Source organism: Ruditapes philippinarum, unplaced genomic scaffold, assembly GCF_026571515.1.
Source record: "Ruditapes philippinarum isolate M1 unplaced genomic scaffold, ASM2657151v2 ctg3712_1_1_1_1, whole genome shotgun sequence".
Taxonomy (NCBI): domain Eukaryota; kingdom Metazoa; phylum Mollusca; class Bivalvia; order Venerida; family Veneridae; genus Ruditapes; species Ruditapes philippinarum.
This window is the reverse complement of record NW_026866645.1, coordinates 29,892-51,801: the sequence shown is the minus strand read 5'-3', so window position 1 is coordinate 51,801 and position 21,910 is coordinate 29,892. Positions and strand designations below refer to the sequence as shown.

The 21,910-nt window shown below is 32.1% G+C and overlaps 4 protein-coding genes across 4 annotated transcripts; all 4 read right to left on the bottom strand.

The window, feature by feature from the left end:
* Positions 1–15,339: 15,339 nt before the first annotated feature.
* LOC132733211 (uncharacterized) lies at positions 15,340–16,589 on the bottom strand. The gene is made up of 3 exons (XM_060719812.1): positions 16,394–16,589; positions 15,622–15,766; positions 15,340–15,523 (listed from the first exon to the last, which is right to left on the bottom strand). Exons 1-3 carry the CDS (start codon positions 16,587–16,589, stop codon positions 15,340–15,342), a joined length of 525 nt encoding a protein of 174 aa, XP_060575795.1.
* A 2-nt stretch (positions 16,590–16,591) lies between these two features.
* On the bottom strand, positions 16,592–17,275 carry LOC132733210 (uncharacterized). Its single transcript, XM_060719811.1, has one exon. The coding sequence runs from the start codon at positions 17,273–17,275 to the stop codon at positions 16,592–16,594; it is 684 nt and encodes a 227-aa protein (XP_060575794.1).
* A 123-nt stretch (positions 17,276–17,398) lies between these two features.
* Positions 17,399–20,373, bottom strand: LOC132733209 (uncharacterized). Its single transcript, XM_060719810.1, has 3 exons — positions 20,194–20,373; positions 19,117–19,393; positions 17,399–18,219 (listed from the first exon to the last, which is right to left on the bottom strand). Exons 1-3 carry the CDS (start codon positions 20,371–20,373, stop codon positions 17,399–17,401), a joined length of 1,278 nt encoding a protein of 425 aa, XP_060575793.1.
* On the bottom strand, positions 20,373–21,086 carry LOC132733208 (uncharacterized). The gene has a single exon (XM_060719809.1). The coding sequence runs from the start codon at positions 21,084–21,086 to the stop codon at positions 20,373–20,375; it is 714 nt and encodes a 237-aa protein (XP_060575792.1).
* Positions 21,087–21,910: the final 824 nt, after the last annotated feature.

Here is a 21,910-nt window from a genome sequence, read left to right as displayed (position 1 = left end):
TAACGCGCAATACACCTTAACACAATTGTATGTCTCGGGTTACTTAAATGGAAAACGGATATGTGTTGACGAGCTTTTGCAACCTGGTTTCATCATAAAATTTCATCTTTATTTCATTTTTATTATATTTATAACTTTGAATTTTGCCAACAAATACACAGTTAAAATATAGAGGTAACACATTTCATAATATAACAAATGATTTGTGTTTCTCATATCATTTTCTCTTCCTGCTAGACTTCTGCAGTTCAGTCAAACCGAGTCTGCAATTTTATGTCATTAAGCTGTTTTTAATGCTTCCTAGTGATCACTTTTGTTCCAGATATTTCTGATTTGTGGCGAAAAATAAAATAAGCATCGCCATGAAAAAACCAATATAATACGTTTGCGACCAGCATGGATTCAGACCAGCCTGCGCATCCGCGCAGTCTGATCAGGATCCATGCTGTTCGCTTATAAAACCTATAACAAGTAGAGATAATGATAGCGAACAACATGGATCCTGACCAGACTGTGCGGATGCGCAGGCTGGTCTGGATTTATGCTGGTCGCAAACGCATTATGTTGGATTTGTCATGGCGTGGCTCAAATGTCCTCTGTTATTTTTTCTTGTTGCCTTGTATATTCATATCTGGAACCGTGTTTCATAAAGACTGAACATCTTTCCTTTTCTAGAATCAAACCTACGATGGTTATGATTACTAATCACAAATCAATATGATGTTTGGAAGGTTTTTTCTAAAAAAAATATTTATAATTAACTGTTTACAAAATGAAGTTCATTTTACAATGTCATAAACATGACATTTATACATATAATTGCATAATATACATGTATATAATGTTGTATTTAGGTCAAATGCCCCTACGTCCGTTTTATGACTCATGCATGTTATATGATAATCAGACTTTGTGTAAGTTTACTACATACTGTTTATATCTTAAAAGTGCAATTAAATTGTATAAAAAGTTATCGAACCTTATTTCGTGTCACAGAAACAAAGTATCACATTACATGCTCCACCCACAATTTTAGTGTTTTAATTTTTGATACGTGAAGGTAAATAAATTTATTTAGCAGTAGTTAATCTAAAAGTAAGGGTTTCAAACAATTCAGTTAAAGAGCAATATAATATTAAAGTGACTTGAGTGACTGTCTCAAAATGTATGACGTTAGCTGTCATTATTGGATTCAACATCCTTCCTCTAACTCATCTTTTGTAATTATAAAGATGACATATAAAATCAAAAACATGTCAGTGCTTTTCCTTATAAATATTACAGATCAATTTATCTGATATAGGTACGTGTATTTCTAGACATGAACACATTTCATATCTTTTATTGTAAATTAACGTTTGGCACGTAACATTCTACATTTCGTGATATTAAAACATACCATTTCCGTTAATCTTAATTATAAGACAAATCATTTTCCCGTATGTTATAGTGAAATGTTAACATGTCTGTCTTTAATACTTGATATATCCGGGCAATATATATTTCTAAACTGTAGACGTGATGAGAAAATTTTCAATTATATATTGACATTGCAGCTCATCGCTTTTATATTTGAGAAGTTCATGTAAAATGAAAACAAATAGAACTTCCCTTTACAAACATTGGATACCTGCAAGGACTGGAAATATTTAGAGATTTGCATACAATTACATGTAGGTCTGAATCAATAATTTGTATGCATTTGCTTTCTTTGTTATTACATTAATGTTAACAGTTGTATGTACGAAAAACAGAAATTAGTTCAAAATTTTGTTTTCACGTATTTTAAAATTGTTTAATTGTTAAGCATGCGAGGTTCAATCACGCGTGAAATGGCTGCGAATAACATTGGCCAGCTGTGCACTGTATACCTTTGGAAGAGCCAAATAAAATGCTACCTAACCGAATATGCGATTGCCCATATCCGAAACCGTACCTCTTTAGGTGGAGACAACGTCTTTACTAATGATCTAATTTTAGCCTGGTTCCACGATATTAAATCTCGGTAAGATACAAACAGTTGCACAGTCTATTATTTGTATACGAAGATAAGAAATTATTGTCTTTCCATTTGAAGAAAATGTAAATAAAAATGCTTTGCAATAAAGCCAGAAATTTAAAATTGGTCATGAAGTGTAAAGCTGGTGTAAGTGAATGTTTTTTTTTTTTGTACTTGTGTCTTTATTGAAGACTCGCTAAATATAGCATGTCATTCTGCAGTAAATATTGCATCTTATTCAAAATCATATAAGACTCGGCGGCTTTGCAGTCTAATAATTGTTTATTGTTTTCGCTGTGATTGTCAGATTATAAAGCCGTACAGAAAATAAGTAACTGACATACTAGTATTCAAATTTTCTGTAAATTTTGTATGTTACCTTCACTTAATAAAGATCCTGTCATCTTTTATGTCCATTAAGCACTTAAGGGTAAGGTCTGTGACATCATGATGTGTACATTAACAAATTAAGTCATAATAAAACAAATGGAGGAAATAGGACATATGTGGTCATTGCTAGCTATACCATGTACCAGTCTAGTAAGAAAGTTAGAAAAAGACATTTTCGTTAAAGTATTTATTTATGTGATAGTCTATCCATTACATTACCGGGATAGACGCTGTTTAAACAAATATCAGATGTTTTTTTCCAAGTTGAAGCTTTGTATATGTTATTCAATGTTTTAATGTTTGATGAGAATGATGTCAGTTAGCTTCTTTTAAACTTGTTGATTTTATATCACTGTCGACATTGAGTCATTGTACATTAAACATTGGAACGTATATATATTCTAGGTGAAGTTCATTAATCATTGCAACGTGCAGTCTAGTTGGTGAAGTACATTTAACAATGTAACGTGCATATATATTCTAGGTGAAATACATTAAACTTTGTAACTAGGTGAACTGCATTAAACAATGAAACGTACATAAATAATTAAATGTGAAAGAGAACGCCTTTTTAAAATCTGACGTTTGTGGTGAATTTTATTCAAATTCTCTTACATGATACTAGTAACTAAAACAAATATAATAATGATAAAGTCATAATGAAAATTATACTACTCTACCCAAGGTAATATCTTTGCTTTTACTTTACTGAAATGATGTTGTTCTTGTAATCATACAAATTACCAATTCAGCATATACGAGATATAGATAGTTCCCTACACGCAAATAGAGAAATGAAAGTAAAATAAGGTCAATGGCATTAATTACCTGGCGTAAATATACTTAAAACTAACTTACAAAATAATAACAACCCTTTTACAAGTGATACTTTTTATTTCCCTGTTAATTAAACATGCTCTTTTTTCAAATACACATAATACTGTTGCTTTATGACTTTAAGGTATTCACCTTTATAAAAGCAGCATTTATCCTAATGTAGCATAATGAACTCCATTGTTTTTTTGACACATTTTGATTCATTTTTGTCGGATTTCCCTGATTATTTAATAAGATTTTTCATGAATAAAGAGACGTTTTGATTCTGTTTCTTATTTTAATGATTGTTATCTTTAAAACAGCCACGAGAACGTACATGTATTTATACTTTCTATGGTCTCCGCAATTGCCACTGGGATATTCTAGGATGCCAAAAAAATACTCGGAATTAACTCCTGGTACTGGTGTTACACTTTATACTATTAAACTACATATTATTTCTTAAAAAATGTGATACAATTTCGTTAAGAAATTTGATGCGTTTGAGTAAAACAGAAACCCTGAATTACTGATGATACCTTTGATGCCTAACTGGTGCATACTTTCAGACACATGCGATCGTTATCGGAATCGAGCCAATGCCCCCTTTTGTACGCTTTAAGCCTGATATTCAACATGCTATTTCTTTAAAAAGTCATTGTATTTGATGTTGCTCTTACATTTATCACTGATTAGAAATTAAATTAACATTGTCAAGTAAATGCCGAGAAATGTAATAAAAATCAATCTTTTCTTGTGATGTCTCACACAATTAATATGCTGATAATATTGATGTTTTGCAGCTCGTATTTAAATTATTCTGCTTCATAGTATTTAAAAGTTCATGCACAATTTACAAATTTATCTTCAAATTCGTCAGATTCGTCTTTGGCTAAAGGTTTTTTGTACTATTTGTTTGAATGGCTTTTATTAAAGGATTAAGTCAGTCATTTGTATTACGTTAACTACCGTTACATTGAACTAAATTAACCCCTTTTAGAGAACGCATTTTTCTTGATCATAAAGTTTTCATGTGAAGAAGAAAAAAATGCTCAAATAAACCTTATTAGCTGATGATTTAATGTTCCTCATGTAGAAGGAAACTCATTATTGTAAAATCACATTAACATCAACCTTAAAAAATGTGCTAATACACATAAGTCATGTTTATATGAGATAGAAGGTATCAGTGTTATCCTGTTGGAGATATTTGACCCTACTGTTTTAAAATGCATAAATTAGTAGTTATATTTAGCCTCAATTAAAGCTTTGCAAATTAATAACACATATCTCATGCCCAACACGATTTAACAGGACTGTGAACAATTGTTTTAGTGTTGTTTTTTGTTTGTTTGTTTAGTTTTATTGTTGTTGTTTTTTTATTTTTTTTTTTCAATTATTCAAAGAAAGGTACAACGAACGTAAATTCACTGAAAACAGTCATTCAATGTTATAACAAAAAGTCAAATTGTACTGACAAAGTTGTGTTCATTAAACGAAAAACAACCGAAGAAAATAGAAACTATCCTGTGCATACGCGACATTGAAACAAAATCAACTCTGGGGAAGGAATATCCCTTAAGACAGTTGAAATTATTATCTTGTTATGTTTTCGTGCTTTTGTAATTATAACTAATTGGACAGCGTTTTATATTAAACTCGTACTACTAAGTCTTAAGTATTTACATTAATAATTACAAACTAACTTCATAGCAATTACTTCAAAGCTGTAACAACAGAAACAATCAGTTGTAACATGATTCAGCAAGTATTGTCATTTATTATATTTCACGGTATTCTGTGTAAGTTTTAACATTAAATAAGATGTGATGTATCAGGTTTAAATCAACACATATTATTATGTATCAAGTTAACTAAGTAGACTGACGAGAAATAGGAATAACGCCTACTGTGGATGGTTTCATTTTAAACCGACGTGTCTTGCAATCACTCTATTCATTATTCAAAAATTATATAGTGTATACATAAAGAAAAAGTCTACAAATTCCACAAGCAATATCAGAAATATGTCACGTGAACAAAACAAAGACTTGGTAGTATGCCCGTTTTTCACTCTGATAAAATTTATACCATACACAACAATATAATATTCTTTATTGTTAAGTTAGGTTACAAACATATATGACAATTGTTAAGTATAGACTTTGCAACTGTCTGTAGTTTACCATGATTTAATATGGTAAAACCTGGCATTGCGCTGTCATAAAACATATTAAATTTCAATGTATTCATTTGTTGACTTTTGGAAACTAGAAAAACTAGAAAAACAAGTTGTTTTGAAGAAATTTATCTTTGAAAAAGTTTTGTATTTTCCTTTTGAGATATTTTGTATCGTGCTGAGCGGACATAGTTCTGGTTTCAAAAACTTAAATAGCCAACTTTTATATAGTAAAGCTTATTTTGGTTAGAATTGGCAGCGTAAATTTGATGCCCAAGTTTGATGTTTTATCGTCGGTCATCTCAGACCTTATATATCTTTTAATCGGGATATGATTAATAATCTTCAAGGCATTATGATAAACCATAACGAGCAACACTGACAATATATAAATAAGACACAATGGTGTCGGATTTCTCACACATTACGACATTGACTGGAGCGTACCCGGCCTGTCGCAGTATAAAATATGTACTACTAGTACGGGCCTAATGGACTTTTTGTGTCGTAACGCTTCCCTTTTAATTTCCACAACTGCGCAGAACTAAAAAGACATTCGTCTAGGTAGCATTATTGTTCAGCTCTTCTTAAGGTATGCATTGCACAGATGGCTAGTCCTTCGCAGTCATTTTACGCGTAATTAAACCTCACATGTTATACAATTAAATAATTGTGTATACAAAATTCTGAAATAAATTTCTGTTTTTCGTACAACACCTTTTAATTTAATGTAAAGAGATAGGGCAAATGATCTGAAAACATTCATACAAATATTTATTCAGACCTATATTTAATGGTATACAAATCTCCAAATATTTCCAGTCAGGAATCCAATGTTTGTAACATGAACTTCTAAAATTTACAATTGATGAGATGTAATGTCAATGTTCAATTTAAATTTTTATATGTCTACATTTTAGAAAATAAATATATATTGGCCGGATATATCAAGTATTAAAGACAGACAAAGTCATGTTAACATTTCACTTTTTGCATACGGGAAATTGATTTGTCTTATAATTAAGATTAACGGAAAGGGTATGTTTTGATATCACGAAATGTAGAATATTTCGTGCCAAACGTTAATTTCTTATTAAAGATATGGAATGTTTTTTTCATGTCTCGAAATATTTCTATCAGATAAATTGATATGTAATAATGATGTATGGACAAGGAAGAACACTGACATGTTATTTTTTATTTGTCATTTATTTATAATTACAAATGATGAGTTAGAGGAAGGATGTTGAATCCAATAACCTTAATGACAGCTTACTTCATACATCCTGAGACAGTCACTAAACATTGTTAAACAATATCAACAAGGAAAGGCGGCGTTCAATGAAAGCAACCCCCACACGACACAGCAACAAGAAGCCCAAGAAGACCCCAAACAGAAGTAGGACAGTGCGCAAGACAGAGCACGGACAGGCTTATCCCTAATTCACTTTAAATTTATATTGCTCTTTAACTGAATTCTGCGAAAAACCCTAACCTTTAGATCAACCGCCAAATAAATTATTTACCCTCACGTACCAAAAATTAAAACATTCAAAAATGTGGGTGGAGCATATAATGTGATAAACCTGTTTCTGTAGACATAAAAAAGGCTCGATAACTTCTTTCTAACACAATTTTCACTTAACAATTTAATTGCACTTTTAAGATATAAAAATATGCGGTAAACGTAAACAATCAAAGTTGGTAAAATCTGATAATCATATAACTTTATTGCGTGATAAAACGGACGTTTGACCGCAATACATCATTATACATAATATACAATACTATGTATAAATGACTTGTTTATGGTATAATTGTAAAATGTACTTCATTTTGTAAACAGTTGATTATGAGTTAAGTAATTTAGTAATTCCTTACGGACCGTATATAAGTAATAATAACAGTCATTAGTTCTTCTCTAGAAAGGAAAGGTATTGGGCACTTGTCGGTAAAATATCGAGAAAGCTTTCATTAACAATGATTTCTACTAGAATTTAATTACAACTTAAGTTCATTGAATGCATTAATTTAAGAATATTATTTTCAGATGTTCTTATGTACATCAATTTAATATTTCATATTAGTTAATGACGTATAGGGTTCTTTGAATATCAAATAATTATTATAAGTTAAATGTACATCAAACGTACAGTTACTGAGTAAATTATTTATTATAAATGTATAGTTATTTCTAGGTAAAAAGTACAAATATACTACAAATATATGTTCAGACTCATGTTAGAGGTCATACATATTCTTTAAAGGCGATCTACAATGGCCGAAATTTCGAGAAAAGTGACAATTGATTGTCTTACATCAGTTACTGGGAAAATGGGGAAAATGAAAAAAAGAAAAAATATCATAAAGAAATGTACCCAGCATAAAATAACGGTCGGCTATTTGGTGCTTTATCAGCCTGATAACAAGTAAAGGCTTTTAAACGTTTTTCATTGTTAGATGATTCTGAAAAATAAAAATTATAAATTTGGACAAATTGAGTGAGGTAACACTCTGAAATGTTGCACAAAATGATGCACACAAGTTATTGGTATATGCCTACATTGACCTGTATGAAAATTTAAGAAAAAACATCTAGTTTAGTCATTTCATAAAACATCACTGGAGTTACATATATAACCTAGTATGTATTCTTTATCTAGATTATATTAGGGAAAACAAAGTGTGATTTAATAAAGAAATATTAGAGACAATACAGTATAGGTCATTTGAGTAAAAGATAATTTGTATAAAAGTTCACGAGCACTGAGCCGCTCTATTACATTGTAAACAAGAAAAGAATTGATGCAAAGCATCAAAGGGGTCCAAGCAAGAAATGCAAAAAGTGAAGATGAACTAATAGACATATGATGACAAGATATTCTTATAAACTTTTCAATGGTTAATTGGTTTTTACCGGAATGAACGGACGAAAGACATGGTTCATTATGAACTTTGATTGGCATGCTAGAGATAAGAATATTACTTGTTATTGTCATACTGACCGACGATTAAAAGTCAAAACTTAACTGGAAAAAGTCAGTAAATTATGGTTAATCTTTCAATATATGATATTGTTTATTCTTAAACCATGTAGATGTATATTAGTAATTTTCTTTTAATTATCATTTGTTTTAAATTATTAATCAATCAAAGGTCGTTGACTTCAAACCAATTGCCCCTCACCGCTGTGGGTTCGAATCCCGACAGGGACTTTGGATTCTTTCATGTGAGGAAGCTATCCAGCTAGCTTATGGAACATCGGTGGTTCTACTCAGGTTCCCGTTCGTGCCTGAAATAATGTTTGGAAGGGCACCTGAGGTCTTCCTCCACCAGTAAAGCTGGAACGTCGCGATATGACCTATAATGTGTCGATGTGACGTAAAACCCAAAACAAACAAACAAAATCAATCAATCAAATAATTCATAAAATCTAATTTGTAACTTTGAATAATTCCTCGGCATCTTTACTAAACACGAATAACAAATTAAATAAAATGTTTCAAAGTTGATAGTGTCATATTAATGCCATAAAAATGTACTTTTTTCTCAATTATTGTACATATTTATTGTTTTTATCTCATAAAGATAAAATGAAACATGCTACTGTTGTTGTTTTTTTCCGAATTGTATGTTAATGTATTATAATAACCAATAAATTTGAGAGTTGATCTATGTTTATTAATTATTGTAACCAAACTAAGTGACAAACATTCATTTTGGAAAAAAAACAAACTTATTTATCTGTAAATATTTGTTCTGTTCTGTAACAATATCAAACATCTACTCCAAAACCGGGAGAGACTTGTGATACTATTCGCCGGTCACTAGTAAATCCCGGTCAAAATAGACGAATTACCGATAGGAGTACATCCCTCTATAAATAGATTTTCGGAATGTAAAATTTAGGTCATCAACTCATCATTCTATTTTAACATACCATAATAACCCACTGTGTACTACAAAATGATAAATAAAAAAAACCGAAGAGACGGAGAAGGTTTTTTTATTTAAAAATGTTTGCATTGCGAAATTCTCCAGTTCGCTATTCATTGTACATATCGCGACATTTCATTTTTAATTAATAATAATCAAGAACCCTCATACCGATCGGAGTGATCGGCTTTTATTATGGCCGACTAAAAGGCTCGTGAAGTTGCTGTCGCCCTTTCACAAAATCTGATTTCATTCCATAAAGGGCGCCGCGCTTCGGCGCGGACGCCAGTGGTTATGTTAAAAAAAAACGTGAAAAAGTTTTATTTCTGCCTTTTGTCATTGTCATGTCAAAATTTGTTTAGGTCACTTAATAATATAATAACACTGTTATTACTTATATTTTTTATTTTTCATCAGCAAATTGTCATATTTTTGGCGGGTTAAGTATATTTTGACCTTCAACATCATGGTTAGATATGTAAGCCGGGGACCTTTACAACATTGGGTTGTTCTTATACGGCGATTGATCATAAAGTGTGTTATTTAATTAAACAAACTAAATTAATATGTTTTAAAGTATTCTAAATAAATTGAGATATGATTTAAACATCCAAACATGATTAAATTCAAACTTTCTGTCCATTGAGGATCTTATAAGGTGGTTCATTAGTTTCCCGATTTTATTGTCTTATATGCATGGTGTCGTTCAATCGGAGTTATTGATTGTTATTTATATCTTTTAATCGGGATATGATTAATAATCTTCAAGGCATTATGATAAACCATTACGAGCAACACTGGCAAAATATTAATAAGACACTTGGTGTCGGATTTCTGGCACATTACGACATTGACTCTATCGTACCCGTCCTGTCGCAGTATAAAATTAGTACAACAAGTACGAGTCTAATGGACTTTCCGTGTCGTAACGATTCCCCTTTTAATTTCATCAATTGCACAGAACTAAAAAGACATTTGTCTAGGTAGCATTATTGTTCAGCTCTTCCTAAGGTATGCATTGCACAGATGGCTAGTCCTTCGCAGACATTTTACGCGTAATTGAACCTCACATGTTATACAATTAAATAATTGTGTATGTAAATTTCTGTTTTTCGTACAACACCTTTTAATTTAATGTAAAGAGATAGATCAAATGATCTGAAAACATGCATACAAATATTTATTCAGACCTATATTTAATGGTATACAAATCTCCAAATATTTCCAGTCAGGAATCCAATGTTTCTAACATGAACTTCTAAAATTTACAATTGATGAGATGTAATGTCAATGTTCAATTTAAATTTTTATATGTCTACATTTTAGAAAATAAATATATATTGGCCGGGTATATCAAGTATTAAAGACAGACATGTTAACATTTCACTATTTGCATACGGGAAATTGATTTGTCTTATAATTAAGATTAACGGAACTGGTATGTTTTGATATCACGAAATGTAGAATATTACGTGCCAAACGTTAATTTCTTATTAAAGATATGGAATGTTTTTTTCATGTCTCGAAATATTTCTATCAGATAAATTGATATGTAATAATGATGTATGGACAAGGAAGAGCACTGACATGTTTATTTAAGAGTTGATCTATGTTTATTAATTATTGTAACCAAACTAAGTGACAAACATTCATTTTGGAAAAAAAACTTATTTATCTGTAAATATTTAAATATTTGTTCTGTTCTGTAACAATATCAAACATCTACTCCAAAACCGGGAGAGACTTGTGATACTATTCGCCGGTCATTAGTAAATCCCGGTCAAAATAGACGAATTACCGATAGGAGTACATCCCTCTATAAATAGATTTTCAGAATGTAAAATTTAGGTCATCAACTCATCATTCTATTTTAACATACCATAATAACCCACTGTGTACTACAAAATGATAAATAAAAAAACCGGAGAGACGGAGAAGGTTTTTTCATTTAAAAATGTTTGCATTGCGAAATTCTCCAGTTCGCTATTCATTGTACATATCGCGACATTTCATTTTTAATTAATAATAATCAAGAACCCTCATACCGATCGGAGTGATCGGCTTTTATTATGACCGACTAAAAGGCTCGTGAAGTTGCTGTCGCCCTTTCACAAAATCTGATTTCATTCCATAAAGGGCGCCGCGCTTCGGCGCGGACGCCAGTGGTTATGTTAAAAAAAAAAACGTGAAAAAGTTTTATTTCTGCCTTTTGTCATTGTCATGTCAAAATTTGTTTAGGTCACTTAATAATATAATAACATTGTTATTACTTATTTGTTTTATTTTTCATCAGCAAATTTTCTTATTTTGGGCGGGTTAAGTACTATATTTTGACCTTCAACATCATGGTTGGATATGTAAGCCGGGCACCTTTACAACATTGGGTTGTTCTTATACGGCGATTGATCATAAAAGTGTGTTACTTAATTAAACAACTAAATTAATATGTTTTAAAGTATTCTAAATAAATTGAGATATGATTTAAAATCCAAACGTGATTAAATTCAAACTTTCTGTCCATGGAGGATCTTATAAGGTGGTTCATTAGTTTCCCGATTCTATTGTCGTATATGCATGGTGTCGTTCAATCGGAATTATTGATTGTTATTTTAAACAATTTAAACACTACTACTAAGCACTTACTTTACAAACGGATATGAAACTGAATATTACATACTGATCACTGATCACAAGGGTAATTTAACTATGACTTCACAACATTTCTTGGAAATTATCAATTGATTATTCAGAAAAGGAATTTACGATCAAATATCACAGATAACTTATATAACCTCATAATTTTTTATTCGCAAAATCATTTAAGTTTAATGGTCACAAGTTAAGAAGCACAACTCTTGTAGCGAAATTGTACCCAAACCCCACTGAACAAAATTTTACAAAAACAAAAAATTTCTTTGAACGATTTTTTACTTTTGGAATTTTAAAATAAGGACTACTTTAAATTATTTCTTTTTTTTTCCCTTAAAATTTAGCACAATAGAAAGCCAAAAAATATTTTCTTTGAAGGGACTTTTTAGCTTCTAATTTACTAAAACCGTTTTTCCCTTGATTACTTTAAATTTTACCCTTTATCCCCTGAAATCTTTTTCCAAAGGGAAAATTTTTGTTTGATTAAAATTTAAATTGTTGGGTTTTTAAATATTTGGGAATTTAAAATTGAAATTTTGCATTTGGCCCAGTACCGTCCAGGGAAACCCCCCAATAAAAGCAAACCTGCCAACTTTTTCCCAATTTTGTCTTTTGGCTTTTTTTTGGGGGTTTCCCGTCTTTCTCAAATTTTATAAATTTTTTACTTATTAAGCACTGTTTACTCCTTTACCTCACAAGACCACTAAATTGTACTTGCATTGTTATATATTTAAATCCTGGCTAAGCCAACTTTAGGAGCGTTTCTCCAAACGGCAATTTGTTAGCCTAATTGTTACATAAAATCTTCCTCTAATTTTAATTGTTTAACTTTGAAGGATTTTGCTGATAAGGTACAATTTTAATGCAATATTTTGCTAATTAATTAATGTTCAGACAAATATTTTTTATTCCTACAGACTTTATTAAGAATGATTTTTCTTGTCTACTTTGATTCCTGTCGTTACATCTACAAATTGACTGGTATGTCGTAAAATGCACTTTAAGTTAGTAAATTATTAGACCCCCTTTTATGTTCTAAAATTTGCGTTTTAGTCATTAATTGCACTTTAAGTTTTCGAAAATGCTTTCAATACCATTACAAACGGAAAGGATTGATCTATTTTGACAAATTAAATGCACTTTTAGTGTTAAGATCCAAGAATAACGTATAAGTTTACTTTATATTTCATTTCTAAGATAAATAAAAACACTGTCTAAATTTCCATTTATAAAAGTAAAGCACAATCTGCTTAAAAGGATTCTGATTATATATAAAACAATATATTCATATGTTTATGCATATTTGTAGTTTAAATTTTAATGTTATTTGCTATTACCCGTCTGTCATTGTGACAGAAATACGCTTACTTGTTGTAGAAACATTATATTAACTTCCTCATCATTTTGTCTTTAATTAGTAAAACATCACCCTTTTTTTCTTGACATGCAACAAGTCATGAATTAGATATCTTACATAGATCTCGAGGTTTATTTGAATAAGATGAACATACTTAACAGTAACCGTTTATGTTTCTTCTGTCTATGTGATGATTTTCTACGTTTCAACTTAATTTAATAATCATTAATTAATGTTTTCTAACTGTACTCTTGTCTCAAGTTTCAGAGATATTAGAATGAAAAACATTTACGTTCAGGTGTTTATGTTTTAGCAATTAATTAGTTGTTCTACAAAATTTCATGTAAAATAGCATACGATATCCATACATCATTGTAAAATATAATAAAACCCCTCTCTATTTTTGAAATGTCAATTTCCCATAGGCCCCTAACAATTATTATACTGTTAATAAAAATTGTACAACGTGACTAAGGAATTTGTACTTTTATGTACATAGGTTTATTTTCTAAAAAAAAACAACAATAACATGACCGCTTATTTTTCCGATGTGCATCATGAAAGGGTATCAACAGTGACTATGAAAGATGAGCAGTTGTTTGCACTTAGAGTGCTTTCCGCGTTTTAAATATCTTTTGGTTTAATATTAAAAAAATAAACAATCCGATCTCTTCGTTATTGCATGGGATTAATATTATATCAAAATGGAACAAGCATACGATTTAAGCATGCTGCAAATGTTTCTTGAACGAATCCAATAAGCAAAACATGACAGATGTAGGGTAGCATCGCAATTTTGTAAAAGCAAATTGTCAAAAACCGTGTGAAGAATATTCTGAATATAGAAGTATCAGATTTCATAGATCATAGCCGTATGAATGGGTTTGTGTTTGGATTTGCAAATGAGACACAGCTTATTGTGTGTTTATTACTGGTAGATATCATCAGTTGCTTAAAGAATAAAAGAAAAAATATGTCCTTAAGTACTACATCTTGCAAGGTTTTTGTTTGTTTTGGGGTTTTACGTCACATCGACACAGTAAATAGGTCATATCGCGACGTTTTCCAGCTTTTACTGGTGGAGGAAGACCCCAGGTGTCCTTCCATGTACATTATTTCAGGCACGAACGGGGGCACCTGAGTAGAACCACCGACGTTCCGTAAGCTAGCTTAATAGCTTCCTCACATGAAAGAATCCAAAGTCCCTATCGGAATTCGCGACCCACAGCGGTGAGGGGGCAAGTGGTTTCAAGTCAACGACCTTAACCACTCGGCCACTGACGCCCCCTATCTTGCAAGGTAAAGTAGGAAATTGTGGTGGAGATTCAGGTTTTACACCAACATTGAAGACAAACTTTTTTATTTCTTTTTCAATAAACACTTTATTTTTAATTTCTAACCTTTTATAAACTTTATAATTCTCATTTCAACTAAACATAACACACCGTGTATATTCCAATGACTGTAATGTCCGAATCTAACAAATGCTGTGAAAGGGCGTGTTTATGTAGGCTAATTTACCGCCAAAATATAACATTACAAGAAAAGCAAGAAAAGTGAGAAAGTGTGGCGTGGAGCAAAGCATAGAAGTATAATTTTCCCGCCTTTCTTATTTTTGGCGGGAAGTTATTATGTACAAAGACGAGGAGCAATAACATATAGCTCATTCATTGATAATAAAATAAACAAAATAATCGTGTATTTCACGACACTCCCAGCAAGGAGGCTAAGGTAACAAAAGATCGGTAACAACTAAGTAAAACATAAATTATATCAGTCTATTTACTATTCTGTGTACAACCAACTATCATTAGTCATATACTGTTCAGTATGTATTAGTTCATCTCCTCTATAGGTATACACTACTTCAGCTATTACTGATGTTTATGACTCTTACTCTTCTTATGTTTTCTGGTATGTCAACATTTAAAAATTTCAACATCATCATCGTTTGTCACACTAATTTCTTCTGTGGCGCTTGTACTTCCTGTTTCAGCTGTTCTACTATCATTTTCATCTTCTTCCAATTTGCACTTCTGTCTCACTTTCTACCTCATCCATTTCTTCCTCATATTCAAATGTATCTGTTTTTGTGCATTGTTTTTTGTCATCTTCATAATTTTTCTCATCTTTTCTTTTTTCATTTCTTTTCATATTATAACAGGTTTCACCAGTAACTTCCTCGTCGCTAGGAATACTTGAATAGAAAGTGTTATAAATTTCATCCATCTAATCATCTGCATTAAATACAAATTCATATTCACTCTCTATGTCACTTTTATACTTTACTTCTACCTCTTTTCTTTTACAGCTTTCCAATCCTCTTTAATTTTATGACCATCACAATTATTTAATTCATCACTTCTTGAATCACTTTTTGAATCTCTGTCAATATTACTTGAATCACTATTTGATTCACAGTCATCATCATTTGCATCACCTTTTTATCAATCACTTCACTTTCTTTTTTATCACTTTCTTTAACAGCACTTTTATCATTATCTTCTTTATTACTTTTACTTGAAACAATATCATCACTATAATCGCCACTGGAATCACTAATTTATTTGGACACTTTCATCACTTTTTGAAGAATAGATAGATCATCATATCATATGTAAGCCTTTATATTTAGCACAATTTACATCACAGGACACATAAAACACACACATAAAAACATTAAATTATACACCAGAGAACAGTTCAATAATCACTTTAAATCCAAAACTGTCAAGAATTTATAAATCAGGACACATTAGCACGCAAATAAATTGTTGTCAATGTACTGTTCATTAGAGAACACTTCAGGAATCATTATTCATTTGTAATCATCTCCTTAATACTTTTGCTTTGCACGAGCTGCAGCTTTACGAACTGCGCGATAACTTTGCTCCTCTTTCGACTGAATAGGTGAAGATCGAATTTGATCATTTATCAATTTCGGCAAATCTCTTACTATTACATTCAATCGGATATAGCAAATTCAAAGGTCTGCCAAGAACTTTTCCTGATGCTATTTTTACTTTTGCTGATCTGATCTGCCCATCCCGACTTTGAGGTAACTCACAGATACGTCCCATTTTCCAAACACCGCGTGGCAAATTGTCTTTAATAAGAACTACATCTCCATTTTGAGCACTATAATGGGATTGTATTTTCTTTGACTTCGGTTCTGACTGCATCCGTTCACGAAGACTAATCAAATACTCATCTCTCCAAATTCTCCAAAACTCATTTAAAATATTTTGTCCCTTTTTCCACATTGCTAGTAATTTATCACTTGTGCACTCACTAGGTGAATAATCACTGTCTTTGTTTTTTTTGTCTCCATTTCTGGAATGCCCAAGTTAGGGTTAAGGCTCAAAAAATGGTTAGGTGTAAGTGTAATATTCGAGTTAATGTCGTCGGTGACATATACAAGCGGCCTTGATCTCACTGTTGCCTCTACTTCTTTCAACAATGTTTGCATTTGTACTAAGGTCAGGAATTTATGTCCTAGAGATTTACGAAGAGATCGTTTTACGATTCCAACTAATCTTTCGTATGCTCCTCCCATCCACGGAGCTAATTCCACAATAAATTTCCATTTGATTCTAGTATTGGCTACGTAAGATTGCACTTCATGACTTTGGCACACATTTCGCCATATACTATTTATTGTTTGACTTGCTGCCTTGAATTGAGAGGCATTATCGCTAATAATTTCTGCAGGTGTTCCTCTTTGAGATATAAATCGTTTGAATCCTAGTAAGAATTCCTCCGTAGACATTTCTTGTACAAGCTCCAAATGAATAGCTCTGATAAGGAGACACGTAAAAAGGCACACCAATACTCTCTTGGGTCCGTCTTTTGTTTTAATCGACAGTGGACCAAAATAGTCAAGTCCAACTCTTGAGAAAAGAAGTGCTTCCTGAACTCTGGAAGGTGGCAAAGGCGCAAATGCAGGCATCTTATATGGCCCGCCTTCAAAATAACGGCAGGTCGAACACCTACCTAACACTGATTTAACAACTGAACGTCCTTTAGGAATCCAAAATTTATATCGAATTTTCGAAAGTGTTTGAGAAACTCCTCAATGACAATTTTGTTTGTGTACCTTTTCTATTATCAGATAGGTAAACCACTCATTACGCGGAAGCAAGATCGGTTGTTTCGCTCCTTCAGTTATTCCTGCATTTTCAAGTCTTCCCTTGCTCCTCAAGATTCTTTTAGGATCAATAAACAGACCTAACTGTCTTTGTAGGGTAGTTGTTTTCTGATTATATATACCGCAGATAGTTTCACTGAAATTTTTTCGTTGTAGGTATAGGATCCACATATTTTCCGATGTTTCCAATTCCTGAGATGTTAACGACTGGTTTTCACACTTTTGCTTTTTAATTTTCTTAATGAATCGTGAGGCAAGAGCAGTAGTACGAATCAATTTGTCAACAGAAGAAAACTTGGTACTGTCCATCCCAAATGGAGCACAAATATTGTCATGATCATTAATTGTACATGCAATCGACAGATTTTCTTCATCAAGAAATTCAGTTTCAAAGTTTTCGGAGTTTCTTTCCACGACATTTGTGCTCTCAGTAACTGTACTTGAATCTTCAATTAAATTCTTCGCTGTTTCGGAGGACAATTCGAAATATTCTGTAAGCCAATGAGGACCATTCCACCAAAATTTGTTATTGCGTAAGTCATGTATTGTTGCTCCTCTTGTTGCAACATCTGCTGGATTTTCTTTTGATTTTACGTAACTTATCTTTGTTGTAACATATGATTTTATTTCTCTGATTCGATTACTCACAAACACAGGTAACTTTTTAGTTGTTTGTAACCATCCTATCACACATTGTGAATCCGTCCAAATATATGATCCTTCAATCTCCAATTTTAATTGCTCCTCTACAAATTTCAAACACCTTACACCTGTCAAAACACCCCATCAATTCTAATCGAGGCAATGTCATTGTTTTAACAGGTGCTAGTCGTGTTTTTGCAAACACGAGGTCGACTTTCACTTCACTACCACATTTCTGATGGAGATAGATAGTAGTAGCGTACGACTTCGTTGATGCATCACAAAAGCACAGTAAATTGTAGGTAATGTTTTCATTTCTTTCCATTGATAGACACCTTGGAAATGAACACTCTGAGATTTTGCATATGTCTAATCTGACATCTGACCACGCCTCTTTAAATTTTTCATCTTTTATCACATCATCCCATGAGAGTTTTGTTTCCAGAGGTTTTGGTAACAATAATTTACCTTTAAGCAATACAGGTGAAAGCATTCCCAACGGATCAAAAACTGATGCAATCACCTTGAGAACAAATCTTTTTGTCAAATTATTTTCACTTTGTATCCTAGGCTGTCTTATTGAAAGTGTATCAGACTTAGGATTCCAAGTATGACCAAGGACACCAGTATCTTTTCATTTCAGTTCCGTCTTCTTTTGCTATTGAAGAATTTACTTTATCACTGTTTGTAAGCCATTCTCTAAGATTCGTGAAGGCATCCTGGAATATTTGTTTAGATTTCAAATATAGTTCAATAGCTTCAGTTTCTGTTTTTACTCCTGTCACAACGTTGTCAACATAGATGTCATTTTTTATCTTGTTAGCTACTTCTGTATCATATTTTTCTAAATGACTCTCCACTTGGTTTAGTAGAAATGGGCTCGAGATCACGCCAAACGGAACTCGACAAAACCTAAATTCTTGAATATTTTTCAAGTCAGTACTTGGTTATTCACATGATTTTAACCACAGAAAACTTGTCACGTTCACTTTCTTGCAAACCTATTTGTAAAAATGCCTTTTCGATGTCTGCTATAATAGCTATTTTGTGTAGGCGGAATCTCATCAAAAGTCCACATAAATCATGAAGCATCACCGGTCCTCGATGTAAACATTCGTTTAAACTGCTATATTCTGGTTTACATTTTGATGAAGCATCATATACTACTCGTACCTTTGTTGATTTTTGTGGATTTATCACTGCATGATGTGGTATATAATGTATCAAATCACCTTTGGTATCATTCACTTCTTCTATAATACCTTTACTTAATTGTTCCTGAATAATAGAATCATATTTCTCCAACAGTTCCTGGTGTGTTTCTTAACCTTTTTACACACGATTTTAACTGTCCGAATGACAATTCTTTATTAACTGGCAACAATTCCTTTCTCTCTTCTCTCCACGGCCAGGTGACATAATATCTTCCGTTTTCAAATTTCAAAGTATCTTTGAAACCTTCCATGACCTAACCTAACTTGGATGCAAGTAGATATAATCCAGATTGAATTTCTATTCTTTGTGGGAGAACAATATCAAGATAGAAGTCGTTTCCTATTAATAACTCAACACTTGAAAATTCATTTTCCTTTGGAATATTGTCTGCTAGGTCTACACTATGAATTATGTCCTTGATGCCATCTTTTCCTAGAACGTTTATTTGTCTCCTTTGAATAGTTCCACTTATGACAGGAACAATTTTTGCACTTATACTCATATGTTCTCCATTCTTTAATTTTAGCTGTAAACGTTGTCGAATGTGTGTGAACTGTATTTACATCTTTGCTACCAAAAGGTCACCAACTTAATTTCTTCTATCTTTTCCTTTTTTAACTTTAGTTTCTCTGCTAGTTTTTCAGTAATATATGTTCTTTGTGATCCACAGTCTAACAAGAGTCGCACTTCAGCTCGATTATTATTATGAGAATTCAAGATTTCTGTCCTAGCTGTCTGCATGAGAACCATTTCTCCTGAAGATATCATTGCATTTTCTCCAGTTATATAATCTGGCTTGGGTATGTTTGTTTCAATATTGTCTTGTATTGTTTCTTTCGAACAATAGCTGTTTCTCTCCTTACAGCTCCTTTAAACCTTTTCGGGCAAAGACTTCGATGATGTACATTTGATTTGTCACAGTATACACATATTCTACTACTTCTACAGTCAGAAGACGTGTGCCCTTCTCTTAAACATCTAAAGCAGCATCCTTTTAACTTTGACTTTCTTTCTTCAACAGTTTTTGTATCTATTGCATTCATCACTCCAGTGATTTTTTGCTACAGTATCTGCATATCGTCGCTGATGGAAGTAAAACTTTCCTTTTCTCATTCGCAACTAATGCTCCTTCAGAATAGTTTGTCTGTGGTTGGCTTTTATAACGATTTGACATGCTCGTATGTCTATTCGTATGAGGATTTGTTTGTTTATTCACATACTGACTCGAGTCATTCAGAGATTTTGGTTTGTCAGATTTTTCCCTAGAAACTATGTATTTACGAAGCAAATCCCGTAACGTTTTAATACACCATTTAGTACCAGCACTCTTTTGTATTTCAAGTTGAAGAAGAACTTCACTGGGAAGTTTGCTTCTAATCATAGACACAAACACTTGTTGGTCTAAATTTTCATTCATCACTTCTAAGCTGCGTAAATGACGCTCAATCTTGTCGAAAAAGAATCTTAATCCTTCTGTATTATTCTTCGGTGGTAAGATATTCACTATACCTTTGTAATGTAAATCAATTATATCCTGGAGGTCACCGAATCTTTCACGAAGAATATGAATAGCTATATCATAATTCTCATTTGATAATGTCAGCCCAGCAATGGCACTTCTAGCTTCACCTACTATTTTTCCTTTCAAATAATTAAATTTATCAATAGGAGAAAGCTTGTCATTTTCATGTATCGCACTTCGAAAAGAATCCCAGAATTCCGTCCATTGAAGGCGATTTCCACTGAATGAGATCATGTCCAATTTGGGTAATGTCACTGTATTTGTACTTTTATGTTTTAAAGCATGTTGTTCTTCAAAGAACCTTTGTTGTTATTTCCATTTGCTCCTCATTTCTTCTTTGTTGTTTTTCAAAGAATTCCTGTTGTAGTATCAATTGAAGCTCACACATATGCTGTACCACAGTTTCTGCTCCTTTACTTTCTAGTGGTTTGTATTCTACATTAAGCCTTTCATATCTTTTTGAACATTTTCAAGTTTATAAACTATAGTCATTGCTTTGTCCTGTAAGGCTGAATCATTATCCATGACTACTTGTAAGAATTCACTATCACTGTCTCCAATAGCTAATGCAATTTTTTCAGACTGAATAGTAAGTTTTTCCGTGTAATTATTGACTTTTTTCTTGCATTCGTCTATCCTATTTTCTATCCTGCTTGCTCCTCAGCATCTATAAGCATTACATCTGAATATTCAGACAATAGCTGCTCCCCATTTCCAATCTCTGTATCTAAGAAATTGTAAAATCGTGTCCGAACACCTTTTAGATATGACAAGTTAGTATCGCCCATCATGAATTATTTCACTGCCGTATTTCGCTGAATAAAATATGATGCATATAACACTATTTCAGAACAAATATACTTTTTTCTTGTTAATTCTCACCACGTGGCAATAAAATTCCCTAGCTATTCATTGCCTACTTTACTTACAAAGCAGGAATTTATAAAAAAACACTCAAATTAAATATTTTCACAAACATTTCAACTGTAAAGTACAGAACACATGTCTTCATTATGCATATTTCATCACAGAAAATCACACGTGGAAATACAATATCA

What these genes read in the sequence shown, in the direction of transcription:
- LOC132733211 (XM_060719812.1), bottom strand. Translation starts at nt 16,589, where the DNA reads ATGTGGAAAAAGGGACAAAATATTTTAAATGAGTTTTGGAGAATTTGG. An exon ending in TTGGAAAATGGGACGTATCT is followed by an intron (nt 15,767 to 16,393) that starts GTGAGTTACCTC and finishes ATTGATAAAAAG; the next exon opens with GTGATGCAAATGATGATGAC. An exon ending in AAAGCTGTAAAAGAAAAGAG is followed by an intron (nt 15,524 to 15,621) that starts GTAGAAGTAAAG and finishes TTTCTATTCAAG; the next exon opens with TATTCCTAGCGACGAGGAAG.
- LOC132733210 (XM_060719811.1), bottom strand. Translation starts at nt 17,275, where the DNA reads ATGCCTGCATTTGCGCCTTTGCCACCTTCCAGAGTTCAGGAAGCACTT.
- LOC132733209 (XM_060719810.1), bottom strand. Translation starts at nt 20,373, where the DNA reads ATGAATGCAATAGATACAAAAACTGTTGAAGAAAGAAAGTCAAAGTTA. An exon ending in CGAAAAGGTTTAAAGGAGCT is followed by an intron (nt 19,394 to 20,193) that starts GTAAGGAGAGAA and finishes TCTATTATTCAG; the next exon opens with GAACAATTAAGTAAAGGTAT. An exon ending in AAAGGCATTTTTACAAATAG is followed by an intron (nt 18,220 to 19,116) that starts GTTTGCAAGAAA and finishes TGAAATTTGTAG; the next exon opens with AGGAGCAATTAAAATTGGAG.
- LOC132733208 (XM_060719809.1), bottom strand. Translation starts at nt 21,086, where the DNA reads ATGATCTCATTCAGTGGAAATCGCCTTCAATGGACGGAATTCTGGGAT.